General features: G+C 44.9%; 1 protein-coding gene and 1 long non-coding RNA gene across 6 annotated transcripts in view; one reads left to right on the top strand and one right to left on the bottom strand.

The window, feature by feature from the left end:
- The window catches only part of EDRF1 (erythroid differentiation regulatory factor 1), a 32,297-nt gene extending 30,293 nt beyond the window's left edge, over positions 1-2,004 (bottom strand). For 3 of the 5 annotated variants that reach the window (XM_055424426.2, XM_055424427.2, XM_055424429.2), the window contains exons 1-2: positions 1,760-2,003; positions 230-438 (exon numbers count right to left, since the gene is read on the bottom strand). In XM_055424426.2, the coding sequence (XP_055280401.2) occupies positions 230-438; positions 1,760-1,867 (317 nt within the window). In that variant the 5' untranslated portion in view covers positions 1,868-2,003. Of the gene's footprint in view, positions 1-229; positions 439-1,759 lie in introns of all 5 variants that reach the window. The other 2 variants (XR_008685720.2, XM_055424430.2) reach the window with 2 other exon arrangements.
- A 2,303-nt stretch (positions 2,005-4,307) lies between these two features.
- LOC129555942 (uncharacterized) lies at positions 4,308-15,737 on the top strand. The gene is made up of 3 exons (XR_008685855.2): positions 4,308-4,518; positions 13,010-13,074; positions 13,535-15,737. It is a non-coding gene; the product is annotated as an uncharacterized LOC129555942 (long non-coding RNA).
- The last annotated feature ends 1,905 nt before the right edge of the window (positions 15,738-17,642 follow it).

Genomic DNA, 17,642 nt, shown 5'->3' with positions numbered 1-17,642 from the left:
TAATAACATGATGCAGACTTGAAAGAAGCATATACAATTGATATCTTCATATTTTAACAGAATCCTATTATTGTGAAAAAGCACAATGAAAGTCAAATATAATCTTTTTCTAAAGTGAAGTCTTGGCATGTTGATGAGCATTATAAATTACGCTGAAAAGCCAAGTCTTAAGAGTTTTAAGGTTTTTAAGGAGGGTTGAGGAACAGGTAAAAATGCCATTAATATTTACCTGGAAAATGGCTTGCTTTTCCTACTATTGCCAAGAATGGTAGTTCCTGCCGGTCCTAGCTTGGCACTCTCTCGTAACCAGTTGGCAGGTGGGAGTTTCAAGTCTGTTTTCTCTTCGAGGCGTGCAAATGCCGTCCGAGGAGGGGCAGAAGAGTATTTCACCACAGCTCGGCTCTTCACTTCATTACCTCCGAGAAATAAAGCTGATCCCTGATTAACATGTTAAATGAAACTTTAATGTACATTACTAGGAATAAAAAAAAAAATCTCATCTTAATAATAATAAAACCCTACCACATCAGGCTTACAAGAATATGCTACATGTTACCAGCAGCAGTTGATAAATGGGAGCATAAATTTGTACAATTTACATAGCTCTTTTTCACATAATTTCAAAGAATAAAGATGAGTCAAGGAGTCTCATGGTTATGGTTATTAGCTAGGAAACAGGCCAATCAAACTGTCTTTTAAAACATTCATAAGGGCAGAAGCAGAAACCAGGGAGTAAACAGCATCATAGTAACTAAACACAAAATGTAATAAAACCTGTGTTCAACATTAAACATGTATTTTAATTTCAATAGAATGCATCATTTAGGAAGCGGTTTGTGGTACTATCTGGGCCTTCTTCATTTTTAAGTGTTTAGTAATTGATTGGTCAGTCTATCACACAAGTACTCTGAATGTCTTAACTTCACAGCAAGGCAAGTCACTGGGGGATCTGCACAGAATTCACCCGCACACCTCCAAGAAAGCTCAGGGTCTGAGTTAACTCTTCCCACCTTCTCTCACACAGTCCCTTTTCAGCCAGGCAACCAGTTTGCGCCCTTCAAATATTAGCTCAGTCCCATCTCAGTGAGCGCACTCTCTGTTCCCCTCCAGCTCTGCAAGGCTGGGTCAGTTTTGGAGCCACGTGTGGTGTTGGAGAAGACTCTCAAGAGTCCCTTGGGACTGCAAGGAGATCCAACCAGTCCATTCCAAAAGGAAATCAGCTCTGAATATTCATTGGAAGGACTGATGCTGAAGCTGAAACTCCAATACTCTAGCCACCTGATAAGAAGAACTGACTCATTGGAAAAGACCGTGATGCTGGGAAAGATTGAAGGTGGGAGGAGAAGGGGACGACTGAGGATGAGATGGTTGGATGGCATCACCAACTCCACGGACAGGAGTTTGAGCAAACTCCGGGAGTTGGTGATGCACAGGGAGGCCTGGGGTGCTGCAGTCCACGGGGTCGCAGAGTCGGACAGGACTGAGCGACTGAACTGAACTGATTCCTACCTGCGCTCCTCGAGAGAAGGGATCGTGTCAAACTCACCTGTGGGCTAGCATGGACTGGGAAGCAGGGTCGCTTGGACACGCATGACTTCACGGTAAATATGTGAGTCGACGGGCACACGGACTTTGTTTCCTCAGGGGGCCCGTCGGGGAGGCGTGGTGAAGGCTCCACCAGACGCCGGGCACCGTAACATCCCTCCCGGGCCGAGCCGACCCGCGGACCCCCGCAGGTCCCGCCCCACGGAGGACTCACCTGTGCAGAAGGTTCCTCAGACTCCCCTTGGGACAGGAGGCTGAGCCCTCCCCGAGCAGCGGCCCCGGCCGGCGGAGCCTCGGTCCCGGCCTCCTTAGAGTCCGCCATCACCACGTTCCAGGGGAGGCCAGGCGAAGCTCGACCCGAGGAGCCGAGACGGATACCCGGGGCCCAGCGGCGCCGCCGCAGACAGCGGAGCGAGCGCTAGCAAGGCCCCGCACTTCCGGCCTCTGACAGGAAGAACGAGCGCGGACGCGCTCAAATCTCGCGAGCTCTGTGCCAGAGGCCCGGCCCCGCCTCCCCCGGTGGCGGCCACCTTCGCGGAGGCGGTAGGGGTGGGGGCGGGAGCTGTAGTGCGCCTGCGCCTGTCAAAGGCACTGCAGAAACTACGTCTCGCGGTACTCTGACTCCCAGGCTCCACCCCTTGCACGCCCGTCCTCTTTGTTGGCAAACAGTCCTCGGGACTTGGGCTCGGGGTAGGGTCGCGGTCTCCCCGGCCCCTGTCTGCGTTTGGGCGGGAAACAGCTGCCGTAGGTGTAACCAGCGGCTCCTGTTACGTAGAGCAGTGTAGCGGTAACCCTCTTCCCTCCGGAGCTCCCAGTGCGCCCCACCCCTCGGCTTCCCGGCGGGCTCTCAGGCCCGGGAAGGGAAGGACGTGCCCAGGTGAGGGGCGGTCCACAGAGTCAGGGCCTCCTAGACACGGCGTCCTGTCCGCGCATCACAATGCGTGCATGGGCCTCGCAGGCCTGAGTGCGGGGAGAGGGTCGTAGAGGAGGCCCTCCGCCTTTGCTGAGGGGAGGAGATGCGTTTCAGAGGAGGTGGCACCCACCACCCTTAACCCCCGCCAAAGGTGCAGTTTGCTGCTTAGTGACTTAGCGGAGCATTTACGGAGAGCCCCCTTACTTATCGCGCCGCAGGGATCTCAGTTCTGTTCAGTCGCTCAGTCGTGTCCGACTCTTTGCCACCCCGTGGACTGCAGCACCCCAGGCCTCCCTGTCCATCACCAACTCCCGGAGCCTACTCAAACTCCCGTCCATGGAGTTGCTGATGCCATCCAACCATCTCATTCTCAGTCGTCCCCTTCTCCCACCTTCAATCAGGGTCTTTTCCAATGAGTCAGGTCTAAGCATCAGGTGGCTAAAGTACTGCGAGTTTCAGCATCAGTCCTTCCAATGAATATTCAGGACTGATTTCCTTAAGGATCTAGGGATCTAGCAAAGGGTATTGTAGTGGTTCAGGGCCTTCTTCAGTCTGAAAAGGCCCAGGAGACACCTGGGGTTTTAGTTGGCATGCAGACCCTGATTAAGTTGGTCTGGAAGTAGCCTGAGATTCGGAATCTCTACCAAATCCCCAGGAGATAACGCCAGTGCCTTGAGCTGCAAAAAGGTGGAGAAACAGCAAAACCAAGTTTGAAGGTGCAGGGGCCCTCTTAGCCTCTGAGCCAACACTCAATATGGTGATGGTTTAGTCACTTTAGTCTTGTCTGACTTGGCGACCCCATAGACTGTAGCCTGCCAGGCTCTTGTGTCCATGGGATTCTCCAGGCGAGAACACTGGAGTGGGTTGCAGTTTCATCCTCCAGGGGATCTTCCCAACCCAGAAATTGAATCCAGGTCTCCTGCATTGTGGGCAGATTCTTTACCAACTGAGCTACGAAGGAACACTCAATATCTATACTATCAAATGTGGTTAAATGGAGCTACAGCCTTCCTTAAAATGTCTGTTGTATTTTGCAGTAAAACGTTGGAAGTGGTTTTAAAAAATTAGTTTTGCCTTTGCAATTATTTGTCAGTTTGTAATTTACATCAGGTGCTGATAAGGCACTAATTATCTGCAGATTTAGAAGTCCTTGTGTCTGTTAGCAAACAATTTACAAATTGTTTTCAATTATAACAAAACATTTTTATGAATTAAACATAACTGAATTGTATAGTACATTTTGTAGAACCTTAAATCAATGTGTATTGGTTTTGATATTTATAATTTTCTGTTTGGATTTTGCAGTCACTGCTTTGTGTTTTTGCAGGTAATGCGTTGTTGTTTTACATTGTAAGTTGAATGCAAATGTTTAACATTAGAATGGTTAAGTCTACTTTTGGTACATAATACCATTAACTTGTGCAACAATTCACTAATTTTTCAAGAACTTGTAAACTCCACAGGCTCTGTTAAAAGTGCCTGTACTATAAAATTGTGCATGATGTTAAGTGAGAAAAAGAATTTAAAGCACACCTGTGATAAGATCTTGGATTTTACAAACATATCTGTGTCAGTGTCAATAAAAATGTATCTCTGAGGGGTAAAATGAAATGACTTAATATTCTTTAAAGCTTCATTTTCCTATTTTTCTTTCCTATTATGCATTACTTTATAGTAAAACATCATTTCATTAAGCTTTTATAAATACATAATTTATCTTCTAATGATCCTTAAATTCTGTTGTTTTATTATATAGGTCTGTGTTTGTAAGAAGGGATTTCCTGCTGCTGCTGCTGCTCGCTTCAGTCGTGTCCGACTCTGTGCAACCCCATAGACGGCAGCCCACCCGGCTCCCCTGTCCCTGGGATTCTCCAGGCAAGAACACTGGAGTAGGTTGCCATTTCCTTCTCCAATGCGTGAAAGTGAAAGTGAAGTCGCTCAGTCGTGTCTGACTCTTAGCGACCCCATGGACTGCTGCCTACCAGACTCCTCCGTCCATGGGATTTTCCAGGCAAGAGTACTGGAGTGGGGTGCCATTGCCTTCTCCGGGATTTCCTGAGGTAACTGTAATTCTTTCTTTAAGACTCACATATATTGCATGCCTCTTGAGAACTACCCTGGAGAAGGGAAAGGCTACCCACTCCAGTATTCTTGCCTGGAGAATCCCCATGGACAGAGGAGCTTGGCAGACTTCAGTCCATGGGGTCGCAAAACGACTGAGCGACTAAGTACTTGAGAGCTAAGTGCCTGAACCCTTGTTGGTGATGCCTAGGGAGAAAATGCGCTGGAAACAGCCTGTGAAAAGGCAAAGAATCAAACAGAGAGAGCCAGGAACTCAGCAGAGAGAGAGTCAGCAGCAGAGGGGACCATGAGAGCCGGCTTTGGGCTGGGGGAACTGAGGATGCCCAGGAACTGTTTGTGGAGGGAAACCTGAGGAGGGAACCAGGTTTCTGGGGTCTCTTAACAGGGCAGGACTAGAGAGGTTTAGGTACTAAAGGAGGAGGATCACTGATGGCTGGTTCTAAGTGCTTATTATTTTCTTTTCCCTCTTCGAAAATGTTTATGTGCTTTGGGTTTAAGTTATTATCGCTTTTAATGTGTGTGATTGAAATATAATGTGGGAAAAGCTGGACCATAACTTCCAGAACGCGACATTTTGGGACATGTACGTTCATTGTTATGTTTTCCCAGTGTCTGCCCTCCCCTCCTTTCCTGCCCCTAGCGGCCAGCTCCTCCAAGTATGCTTCATCCTCTGTGGGCTGCTCTCTGCCCTGCAGGAGCTGCATCCTGGACCTTGTAACAAGTCCCCGCTCTCACCTGTTTACCTGCCTCCCCAGTGCCTGATGCCATCACCACTTAAGAGGCGTTGCTGCTTCAGCGAGTTGTCCCATAAATCCGTGTCTGCTGGTGATTTTCGTTTGCCTGAAATACCTTTCCTTTCCTCACCTGGCTAATTTATTCCGAAAGACTCTGTGTCGCATGTGTCTAATAAGTCTCTCCTGACACCTCGCTCGCTCTCCCCATTTCATGGGGTTTGTTCCTGAAACTTGTATGCAGCTTTATCTGGCACTTACCCCTTTACAGAAAAATTGTTATTTTTGTCATTTCTTTTAGTCACTAGGTCGTGTCCAACTCTTTGCGACCCCATGGACTGTAGCCTACCAGGCTTCTCTGTCCATGGAAGTCTCCAGGCAAGAATACTGGAGTGGGTTGCCATTTTCTCCTCCAGGGGATCTTCCCAACCCAGGGATTAAACCCTGCGTTGGCAGACAGATTCTATACCACTGAACCACTAGGGAAGCCTATAGAAAAATTAATTATTTATATCTGCCTCCCTTGCTGACTGAGCTCCTCAATAATGTCCTGTCTGATCATCTCTGTTTTACCAATACCAGAACAGCATCAGCCCACGAAAGTGTTTTAGCCGTTAAGCTAATGCAGATCAAATGACTGGTGCCAACAGGCTTTTAAAACGCTTATCGAAATGTTTCAGACATAAAAACCTTGTTGGCTCCAAGATATATATAATCTCACAGAAAAAAGCTAAAAATGTTAATGAATGTGTGTCTCCAATATATTGCAGTGTCAATGTCCTTAATTACTAAAGTTAGTAGTCACACAGTTTGTTCCATTCTAGAATAATTGGTACATTAGATTTTTTCTGCTTACAAAAATCCTCCCGGCCCATATGATGATTTCAGAGACATGTCAGTCAATCATAAACTCATTTAGTTACTTGTGGGACACAGTATTTACCAACACAAAATTAGAAAATTTTCACCAGGTGTTTACAGTTATATGTAAGGCAGGTATGCCTATGGCCCTCGGAATTCCTGAACAGCTGTGCCTACACAGTAAAATTCCAGGGAGACTGGGGCTTGGGCCCTTCTGTTTGCCAAGGGCCCCTCCACGACCTAGTGTCCTACACCTCCGCAGCCTCAGTGTCCGTTGCCTGCTGGACCTTGGAAGGCCCTGATTTTCTGACTTCCACTCCTGGACTTTGAGCTGGAAGAGAGATTTGAGATGTCTGAGTCAGTCTCATTCCTCTTTAGATGAGAGCAATGCCATCCAGAAAGGAGAATAGAATTGACCCATTGAACATCATACAAAGCTAGTGTAAATAGCAACGGCAGGTCTCTGAGTACTAGTTAGTACTGTTAGCCTTTTAAAAAGTTAAATTGCAAACACCAGCCAGTGGAACGTTAATTTGCTTTAGAATCACCTGAGGAACTTGTTAAGTGAGCAGATCCTTTACCGTCTTCAGATTCTAAGATGGTATCACTGGGGCAGTGCTGAGCAGTCTGTGTTTTTACTGAGTTACTAGTGTCTGACCACCTTGCCCTGCAGACCACACCTTAGAACAGTGATCTCCTAAGATAATTTCCTGGGGTGCAGGAAAAACTATGGCTTCCGGTTTTTGTTTTTTTTTTAATCCGAAAAGTAAGGGCAAACAATTCCAAGGACAGAGGAGCCTGGCAGGCTACAGTCCATGGGGACACAAAGAGTCAGACATGACAGCAACTATCACTCATAAACCTTACTATTATGGGCTTCCCTGGTGGCTAGTGGTAAAGAATCCACTTGCCAATGCAGGAGATGAAGGTTTGATCCCTGGGTGGGGAAGATCTCCTGGAGAAGGAAATGGCACCCCATTCCAGCATTCTTGCCTTGGAAATCCCATGGACAGAGGAGCCTGGTAGGCTGTGGTCTATGGGGTCACAAAAGAGTCAAACATGACTTAGCAACTGGATAATAACAAAGCCTTACTATTAATATATTTAATAAACAAGTTGACCCAGTTGGTCTTCCTTGGGCTGTGGTCAGCTGCTGTATCAGTCCAGTAAAATTGGGTTTGCAGCCAAACCAAACAATCCCCAAACATCAGTGACTTACAACCCAGGATGTAAAACAAATTTCAGATAAACAGTGAAAAATAATTGGGGTGAGAATGCCCAAATATTTAGTAGGTAGGGGCGTCCTATGTGACGTTTGGGACATACTTTCTCTAGTCCAGGTAGTTTTTGCTCCAGGACCTGGGCAGATGAAGCAGCCTGGACCTGGAGCTCTGCCAGTGGGAGTGGCAGAGTAACAGAGACGCTGGTGAGCCATCAACTATCTCCTGAAGCACCTGCTCAGAAGTCACAGACATTACCGCCACTCACTTTTTTTGGCCAAAATGATACATTTTGGCAAGCTTAGCATCTGGGTGGAGGGAAAGACTAATGGTCCACTAAGGAGGGCCACTGGGTGTCCGTGGACCATTTTGCAGTCTACCATGCCGTATGGTGGCTTGGGCGGGCCACTTGATGCCATCCACATGGTAAAATTTGGTGACAAAACAAGGCCTTTAGGAGAGGCTTTTCAGAGTTTTGTGATAAGGTGAGGGGTGACCTCGAAAATCTCATGTACCACACAGAGAAGATCACAGAATTTATTGTGGAAAAATACTTAAAAATCAAGTTTGATGGTTTTTTTGGCAAAAAGTATTTCACATTTCCTCATCTTTTCCGTGATAACTGGTAGCTGTCATGAGGGTGCTGTAGGAGAGTTTCACAAAAACAAACAGACTTAACCTGTTCCTTCAAGATAACAGTGATGTTTTAACAATGAGTGAGAAAGTCATTGGTTTTCAAAAGAACTGAATCTCATTGAGAGAGCATTTTTGAAAATAGAGGTTTGCAAATCTTTCCAATGTTTGTGATTTTGTTGCTCACCCAGAGGGAGGATAAAGGGAGAAGGGAGGTGGGAGGGGGGTTCAGGAGGGGGAACTCATGTACACCGGGGCGGATTCATGTCAATGTATGGCAAAACCAACCAATATTGTAAAATAATTAGCCTCCAATAAAAAATAAATAAAATAAAAATAAAAAATAAAAAAACTAATACCTGCACAAAACTTACAAACTGAAGTTTCTCACGTCTTTAAAAATATCTCCCAGATGGAGAGTTTTGGGATCCACATTTTGATTGTTTTCTTTGATACTGCTAGTCGGCCCACTCACAACACACACACTGATCTCCTTGTCAGTCTGCAACTGATCTGTTTACCCCAAAATGTGCCTGTGAGAGTCACTGTCCCCAGCTGCCAGCAGGGTTTTCCTCTCTCCTCTCTTTTATACATCCTGTTTGTAATTGTGTTCCACAACAACAGTCCATTGACCTTTCTTCTTACGCACAAGTAAATGAAATGCACGTGAAGCAACTAGCTAAGCATATCTGAATTATTCCTTGACATTGTATAATTGTTTTTTAAAAGGAAGATTGATAGACTTCAGAGAAGCTGGAAGTTTAGCCAGATTTCAGTTAAAACCTTTGCATAACTTGTGGGTACAACTGAAATGAGCAGTTTGACTTGCTAAGACATGTGATTCTTCCTAGTTAGTTTACTTATCTCTTGAGATATTTTCAGGGATGACAGCCATTAAAGCCAAGTTTCAAAATAAACTGAACCTTAGGACACTTCAAATTGTTATGTCACAAAGTTTTCAGCCAAGAGTCACAAAAATAAACCTATCTGACCACTTCACTCTCTTTAAAAAAATGTTAGGGAGAACAGAACTATTAAATGGTTTGCAGTCACTAAGTAAAATTATTATTTTTTTAGACTTTGAACATTTTCTACTTTTGTTTTATGCTAATGTATTACTGCTAGTATATTATTTGCAAATAAACTTATATGCATATATGGGGGCCACATGTTCAGAATTTTTTTCAACTAATACAGTGTCAGTTCAGTCTGTTCAGTCGCTTAGTCGTGTCCGACTCTTTGCAACCCCATGAATCACAGCATGCCAGGCCTCCCTGTCCATCACCAACTCCCGGAGTTCACTCAAACTCATGTCCATCGAGTCGGTGATGCCATCCAGCCATCTCATTCTCTGTCGTCCCCTTCTCCTCCTGCCCCCAACCCCTCCCAGCATCAGAGTCTTTTGATAAGAAAATTTAGAGCCTTCCCTGACGGTCTAGTGCTTAGGACTCCAGACTTGCACTACAGGGGGCACAGGTTCAACCCCTGGTCAGGGAACTAAGATCTCACATACTGCCTGGCTTGGCAAAAAAAAAAAAGTGAGAGAAATCTACATTTAAAAAAGCTTATAGACCACTGCTTTTAGAACCAAAAATTGCATACTAGCTACTCTTTAGTTCAAGAACAGTTAGCAATCAAACAAGTATTTTCCTTTACACTTTAATTTGACCAGAGTAGAAAATTTTTAGAATATAAGATAATGCAAACCTTGTTGTGCAGTTGATCAGTGTAATAGCAAGGCTAACTCTTGGTTACAACTACAGGATACCTTATGTCATTATTCTTGATAATTATTTAATGGTTGTTCTGTAGACTAGTAACATTCTTGAAACTATTTGGAAATCATTGGAGGAGTTCCTTTTCCAGATACTCAGTGCACTCAGATTCATTCCCGAGCTATTAGCCTTGACTTCCAAATCCAGTGCAAGTGATCAGAGGGCCAGTTTTTCTCTGCTAGGTGTTACTTTCCCAGCAGAAATGTCCTCAGAGTCTTGATGAGTTTTATCCTCTGAAGATGATTATCACCTGAAATGAATCCTAGGAACAGTTCCGAAGTTACTAACAACTGCTCTCCAGGCCCCTCGTTGGTGGCCGGAGCACTGGTGGTGACTCATGCTGTGTGTGCACCTTGTGCGTGCTAAGTCCCTTCAGTTGTGTCCGACTGCGACCCTGTGGACTGTAGCCCACCAGGCTCCTCTGGCCATGGGCTTCTCCAGGCAGGAAACCAGGAGTGGGTTGCCATGCCCTCCTCCAGGCGATCTTCCCAATTCAGGGAATCAAACCTGCATCTCATATGTCTCCTGCACTGGCAGGCATGTTCTTTACCACTAGCGCCACCTGGGAAGCACCTTAAATAGAGGGTAGGAAGAGAATTCTTGAATGAACCTTCACGACAATCCCTCAGGCAGACCCCCGCCTTTCCAGTTAAGGGCTTGGCCTTTGTAGACCCTGTCGAATCATTTAGCCATTGCGCATTTCCAAGTGAGCATCCGGTGGAGAGAACGAAAGGAAGGCATTACTCAGTGCAGAAGTGTCTGGGGTCAAACCCACTGACTGGACGTTTTACTGAACGTTTCTGTACTGGCCTGCCTGTGGGCATTGAAGAAATCTATTTTACCTTCTCAGTGTAATACAGTCACTAGGCTGTACCCAGGATGGAATCCATTGCAGGAGAATGTTGGGCAGAATGTTAACTACTGGATGGACCATGGGTGTTACCTACATATGACAGTTTTTACATGTTTATTTACATTTTCTCTCTGGGAAATGAAGCCAGAATCCACAGATGTCATTACCCATCTGCACACTTTTGTTTACTACCCAGAAGGTGAGAATGTTGCATTTTAAAAGTATCTGGACTTTTGTTGTTTCTTATCACAAATGACTTGAGAAGCTCTGACCATTCACGGTTACCCTGAGTGGAAGTGCCAGTCAAGCCTGGCTTCCTGGAGTGCTCTGAGATTTGGGTACAAAAGGCATTTTGTAAGCACAGAGTGGAGAAGTATCAATTATATTCATTTGCTGCTGTGGCATTTCTGGATCTTCCTCTTGTCTGTCAACTTTGTGCAAAAGGACTGGCCTCATCTACATTACAAATATCTCTAATGGTCTGGAAGTAGCAGAGGGACTGCATAAGAGTGAGCTCTCCTGTTGGAGGGTCTCGGGCTGGTTTCTCCCCAATTACGGTTGGACATGATTGCTGTGGATGTCGTGCTTGGAAAGACCTAAGTATGAGATCAACACAGTGCTTTGTGCATATTGGCTGCAGTGAATGTATCTTATATGATTGCAGTGACTCATGGGAGAATCACAGCCACAGGGAAGACTTTCTGAGGGGTCATTTAGAGTGGAGCCGTTCTGGGCAGAGGGTGGTCAGTTCTCCACTGGCTTCTGGAGTGGAGAAATTTCCACCAACAAGATGGCCCTTGTGACCCATGGCAGCTCCTTTCTTTAGAGGCTCTGTTTGCTGTGATTTAAGAAACATCGAGGGCTTCCCTGGTGGCCCAGATGGTTAAGAATCTGCCTGCAATGCGAGAGACCCACGTTAGATCCCTGGACCAGGAAGATGCCCTGGAGGAGGAAATGGCAACCCACTCTAGTATTCTTGCCTGGAGAATCCCATGGACAGAGGAGCCTGGTGGGCTACAGTCCAGGGATTGCAGAGTCAGACACAACTGAGTGACTAACACACACACGAAATCAAGAACTTTCTGCCCCAGAAGTTCTCAGTGTGTGACATCACACACATGCATGAGGGTCTGCCAACTGTAGCAGTTGAAGTAGAGCCTGGCTCTGAGGGGCTCTCATGCCTACCTGGAGATGTTCTAGAACAGGGAGCATTAGTCAAGAGACTGAGCCTGGCTTGGTGTTACTTAGTCAAAGGTCTGTGTATGGGGGTGTGTAAATGAGTCGTGGGGGCCGCGTGCGGATACAAGCAGAGAGGTGCTTTGAGGGAAAGAATGCTGCCACCAGGAGGGATGGCTCTGAAAGAGACAGAGACCCGTATCCCAGACCCTTTTATACCTCCGCCCAGGGTCCCCTCTGAGTCTGCAAATCAGCTGCCGCTTCTCCTCCTCCTTTGCCGCCGCCTTCATATCTTCTCATCACAAACATTTCAAATCCATACCTAAGCAGTGCATGCATGCATGCTAAGTTGCTTCAGTCGTGTCCGACTCTTTGCAAGCCTATGAACTATAGCCCGCTGGGCTTCTCTGTCCATGGGATTCTCTAGGGAAAGATACTGAAGTGGGTTGCCATTTCCTCCTCGAGGGGATCTCCCTGACCCAGGGATCAAACCTATGTCTCCTATGTTTCTTGCATTGGCAGGTGGGTTCTTTACCACTAGCGCCACCTGGGAAGCCCATCCCTAAGCAGAAAGTGAAAGTGAAAGTCACTCAGTGGCGTCCGACTCTTTGTGACCTATGGACTATACAGTCCATGGAATTCTCCAGGCCAGAATACTGAAGTGGGTTGCCATTTCCTTCTCAGGGGATCTTCTCTACCCAGGGATCTAACCTACATCCCTGCATTGGCACTTTACCACTGAGCCACCTGAGAACTAGACAATACTCACTCCTAAGTAAGGGAAACCAATACTGGATTTTTATTATTTTTTGAAATTATTTTATTTTGGCCACACTACACAGCATGTGAAATCTTAGTTCCCTGAGAAGGAATTGAACCCACTCCCCCAGCATTGACAGCACAGAGTCTTAACCACTGGACCACCAGAGAATTTCCAAAACTGGATTTTTAGAGCGTGGCTAGGAAAAACAAACTCCAGACCACTTAGGAAACTGAAAGAAATCAAGATGGGCTTCATGGAGATTAGGCAGCAGAAGTAGTATGAGAAAACTCTGGGAGCTGCATGAAATAAAGTGGAGCCTGCTTCCACTAACCAGGCAATGCATTTTTAAAATTTATAAATGAGGTTTATAGTGAGTCCCCATTACATAAATTGTAAGTGTAACTGCAGTCTTTTTCTGCTGAGTTCTGAGAAAATATGTTTTTTTTGTCTCCACCAGTGAAATAAATACATGGACAGAAAATTCAAATCATTGCTTCCATGGAAGGGATTGCAAAGGAGATGGTGAGCTTTGGCAAAATATTCATGTTTTGTGAATGAAACAGAATAGAAACTTGATTTTTCAAAAGAATAAAATTTTCATTACAAATGTAGGACCATTTATGTTGGAAAATTCAAACAATAGCAAAGTACACAAAGGCAAGAAAATGTATTGTCCCACTACCCAAAGAACATAATTTGTAATATTTTGGTGTCATGTGATTTTGGAACATGTTTTCAATCCTGAATGACGTGAATCATTCACCGCTGCCCCCTCCCCCCCATTCATTGTGCTCTCAGGTTTTGGGGTTGGTAATTCTATCTCTGTTGACTTTCAGAGTCAGTTCACCTTTGAACTCTGACTGCAGATGAGAAAGGAGATTGTCTTGATATTAAATGAGAGGAAAGATTATTCTCAGATACGCACGAAACCAGCCCTAGGCTTGCTTTTTGATTTTTTGTTTTTTGTTTGTTTTGTTTGCAGGGCCTGGGGAAGACTGTAAATGGAGGCCTACATAGCATATGGCTAAATATCTAAGGTATATTTGTGCTAAGTCACTTCAGTCGTGTCCGACTCTGTGTGACCCTATGGACTGTAGCCCACCAGGCTCCTCCATCCATGGGAGTCTCCAGGCAAGAATACAGGAGTGGGTTGCCGTGCCCTCTCCCAGGGGGTCTTCCTGACCCAGGGATTGAACCTGCATCTCTCTTTTCCATCTCTTATATTAGCAAGCAGATTCTTTACTGCTACGGCCACCTGGGAAGCCCATCTAGGGTATGTATTAAGCCAACAGACTATTAAATCAAATCCATTCTGTCTTCCTTCCTTGACCGACTCACATTCGCGACAGCCACCTTTTGTTGTCCACTTAGTCGTGTCTGACTCTGTGACCCCACTGACCGCAGCACGCCAGGCTTCCCTGTCCGCCACCATCTCCCGGAGCTTGCTCAAACTCATTTCCATAGAGTCGGTGATGCCATCCAGCCATTTCATCCTCTGTCATCCCCTTCTCCTCCTATCTTCAATCTTTCCCAGCATCATGGTCTTTTCCAATGTCAGCTCTTGGCATGTAGCCAAAGTATCAAGCTTCAGCTTCCAATGAATATTCAGGACTGATTTCCTTTAGGATTGATTGGTCTGATCTCCTTGCAGTCCAGGGACTCTCAAGAGTCTTCTCCAACACCACAGTTCAAAAGCATCAATTCTTCGGCGCTCAACCTTCTTTATGGTCCAGCTCTCACATCCATACATGACTACTGAAAAAGCCATAGCTTTGACTGTATGGACCTTTGTTGGCAAAGTAATGTCTCTGATTTTTAATATGCTCTCTAGGTTTGTCATAGCTTTTCTTTCAAGGAGCAAGCATCTGTTAATTTCATGGCTGCAGTCACCATCTGCAGTGATTTTAGAGCCCAAGAAAATAGTTTCTCACTGTTTCCATTGTTTACCCATCTATTTGCCCCAAAGTGATGGGACTGGATGCCATAATCTTCGTTTTTTGAATGTTGAATTTTAAGCCAGTCTTTTCACTCTCCTCTTTCATCTTTATCAAGAGAATCTTTGCTTTCTGCCCTAAGGGTGGTGTCATCTGCATACCTGAGTTTATTGATATTTCTCCCAGCAATCTTGATTCCAGCTTGTGCTTCATCCAGCCCGGCATTTCTCATGATGTACTCTGCATGAAAGTTAAATAAACAGGGCAACAATATACAGGCTTGATGTATTCCTTTCCCAATTTTGAACCAGTCCATTGTTCCATGTCTGGTTCTAACTGTTGCTTCTTACCCTGCACACAGATTTCTCAGTAGACAGGTAAGTTGGTCTGATATTCCCATCTCTTGAAGAATTTTCCACAGTTTGTTGTGACCCTGACATAGTCAAGGCTTTAGCATGGTCAATGAAGTAGAAGTAGATGTTTTTCTGGAACAGCCACCACTTGGAATCTATTAAAATGTACTATTATCTGACCCTGCACAGAGGCCCTCTGGCCACCCCTTGGGCACAGGGATGAAAACACCAGGTTCTCTGGGAGCCAGGTCTGGGAAGCAGCCTGTGTGGGCCCTGAAGCAGGCTTGAAACCATTAGGGCAGGCTCCCTGGAGCTCCAGATGGACCTGTCTCCCTGCCAGAGGGAAGCCAGAGTGGGTACTCCTCTGGCCCGGAGTTGAGTGAATCATTCCATGGTTTTATGTACAGGTGGCATGCTGGGAACACAGAGGTGAGCGAATACAGTTTACTGGGGGCATGCAGAAACTTTCAAATATGTTCCCCACTAAAAGTGAATTTGCAACTATGAATTGACCCAGTTGGGAAAGTCAGAGAGAAGGTAACTTGGCAACAAGGGGAGAGAAGAGGATTCCAGGCAGCGGGAAAAGGCCAGGCAAAGGTATCAGTGGAGAGAGGCCCAGAAAGGTGGTGAGACTGGGACAGAAGCCCCAGGAGCTCAAGATGAGAGATGGGGCTGGGGAGGCAGGTAAGCACTGGCCAGGGGAGGGCGCTGCGACCTTGTTAAGAAATTTCTCAATGTCCTCGGCGAAGAGCTTTGGTGAGGGGAGATGAAGATACACCATCTTGAATTGGTCCAGGCTGGAATTGATGGCCCTTTGGACCAGTGGGGTGGTGATGGAGATGCAGAAAGGCAGACAGGCTCCAGGGAGACTTAGAAAGTACAATGGCCAGGACTTTGAGGGGACTGGATCAGTGGCAAGTAGGAAATAGGTATCAGGGTCACCTGCTGGATGAATGGGAGGGATGAGCTGGAATAACTAGAAAAGACAAGGCTGGAGAGGAGGTCATGAGCTGTCTCTGGGATGCATAGGTTTGCGGTACCTTTGGGATATCCAGGAGGGCCCTCAGCAGGCTGCAGGGTACACCACTCTAGCCGTAAAAAGGAACCAGGGCTGCAGACTTCGGTGTGGGAGTCATCTCTCCACGGAGGTGGTGAGCCAACCTTAACCTGAGGGTCAGGGTCTGGAGACCTGGATGTGATGTCTGGGGACACATTGCTTACCTGGTAGAAATTAAGCAACCCAAGCTTTCCAATGCAGAGGAGAACCTTAAGAAAGAAATCACCCTAGCAGTGAACTGTAATGAGAAGGAAAAATCTTCCAGCCACCTTGCTCATGACATTTGTTACTGTGAACAGGCCTGTCGTGCACAAATCACCTGCAGCACAAAGAGGATTACGGATGACTTGGTCATTGTCGCACGGAGTCTTTCTGTGCTTATGACTTTAAATCAGATTCTTGTTACTTGCACACCATTTTGCCGTGTGTATTTGTAAATATATCTTGCTGGCATATTTTATGCTCCAGTTAATTTAGTTGACATCTAATTTAGTTGACATATAAAAATAAAATCAATTTTCAGACAAAATACCCATAAAATAAGTGAAATGCGATAATAGGTTTCAAGAAATTAAAACGTAATATATTTAGACTTCTATTCTAAAGCAATCTGATCTAGATATTGCAGATGTAATTTTTTCCTGAATCTCTGTCAATTACACAATAATAAATGTTGCCACTATATATTCAGAAATTTATTGCTTGGAGAAGTTTGTCATGAAAAATGAAAAATTTTTGTTAATGTTTCCTTTAAAATGTCAAAAAAATTACAAATACAAATACAAACCCTAAACACAAATACTTTGTATGTTGATGTTCGACTGTAATTAAGCCACAACAATGATTATTACTTTGGATATAAACACTATCAAATTTTCATTGGGTGAATTCTTTTTTAATTAATGTTGTGTTATGTTCTGTTTATTACCCTTTTTGCTTATGTTTCCTGCCATTTTCCATTTGTCTGCTTGAATTTTCTTTTTAAATGGTGAGTTAGCAACTGATAATGTGTATTGATTTCAGCTTTGCTTCTAATTTACATTTTTATCTCTTTGGTAGATGTATTTGGCTTAATCATTTTATTTTTATAAGCAGTTGTACCATTTTTTAATTTAGCTAGATGATTAAATTTGGCTTTTAAAGAAAGTTTGTTTTAGAAACTGGTCCCCAAAGCAAATTAGCATTTGGCATTTCCAGCATGTCAAAGGGGCTGGTCTCTTGAAGATAACTAGACGCGTTAACACTAAAATTTTAAAAGCAGTTCATCATTTTGAAACCTCTGACTATAGAGAGGTGTATATTCCAGTAGGTGGTGCAAATCGACTCCATTTCGAATGGAAATGTAATTTAAAATTGTGATGCAACTGTTTTCACTGTGAAAGTAATAGTTCAACATGTTTTCTAACTGTAAACTTATTTCCCCCTATTTCTAAAGGAAGCTTGATGTCCTTTTTCAGCACTCATTTTTCTTGTGTTTTATTCCACAGGTACCTTTACGGTGATACGGGGACAGGGGAGCTGAGAGGGAAAATTGGGGGGGCTGCAAAAACCAGGGAGACCTGGTAAAAATTATAACACAGAGACAAGTTGTTTGCTTCCGTGCTTCAGTTCTGTAATGAAATGAGCATAATGCCAGTGTTACTGGAGTAGCTTTTATGCTCACACGATGAACGGAATGCCATGTTTCATCTTTCATAGAAATTGGGGGTGTTTCACGCCCAGGAATCTGATATTCTCACACCTAAG

The sequence above is a fragment of the Moschus berezovskii genome, chromosome 12 (genome assembly GCF_049115385.1).
Source record: "Moschus berezovskii isolate FMDL1 chromosome 12, NW_MosBer_1.0, whole genome shotgun sequence".
NCBI lineage: Eukaryota > Metazoa > Chordata > Mammalia > Artiodactyla > Moschidae > Moschus > Moschus berezovskii.
Note: the sequence above shows the minus strand (reverse complement) of the source record. Positions and strands in the feature narration are given on the sequence as shown.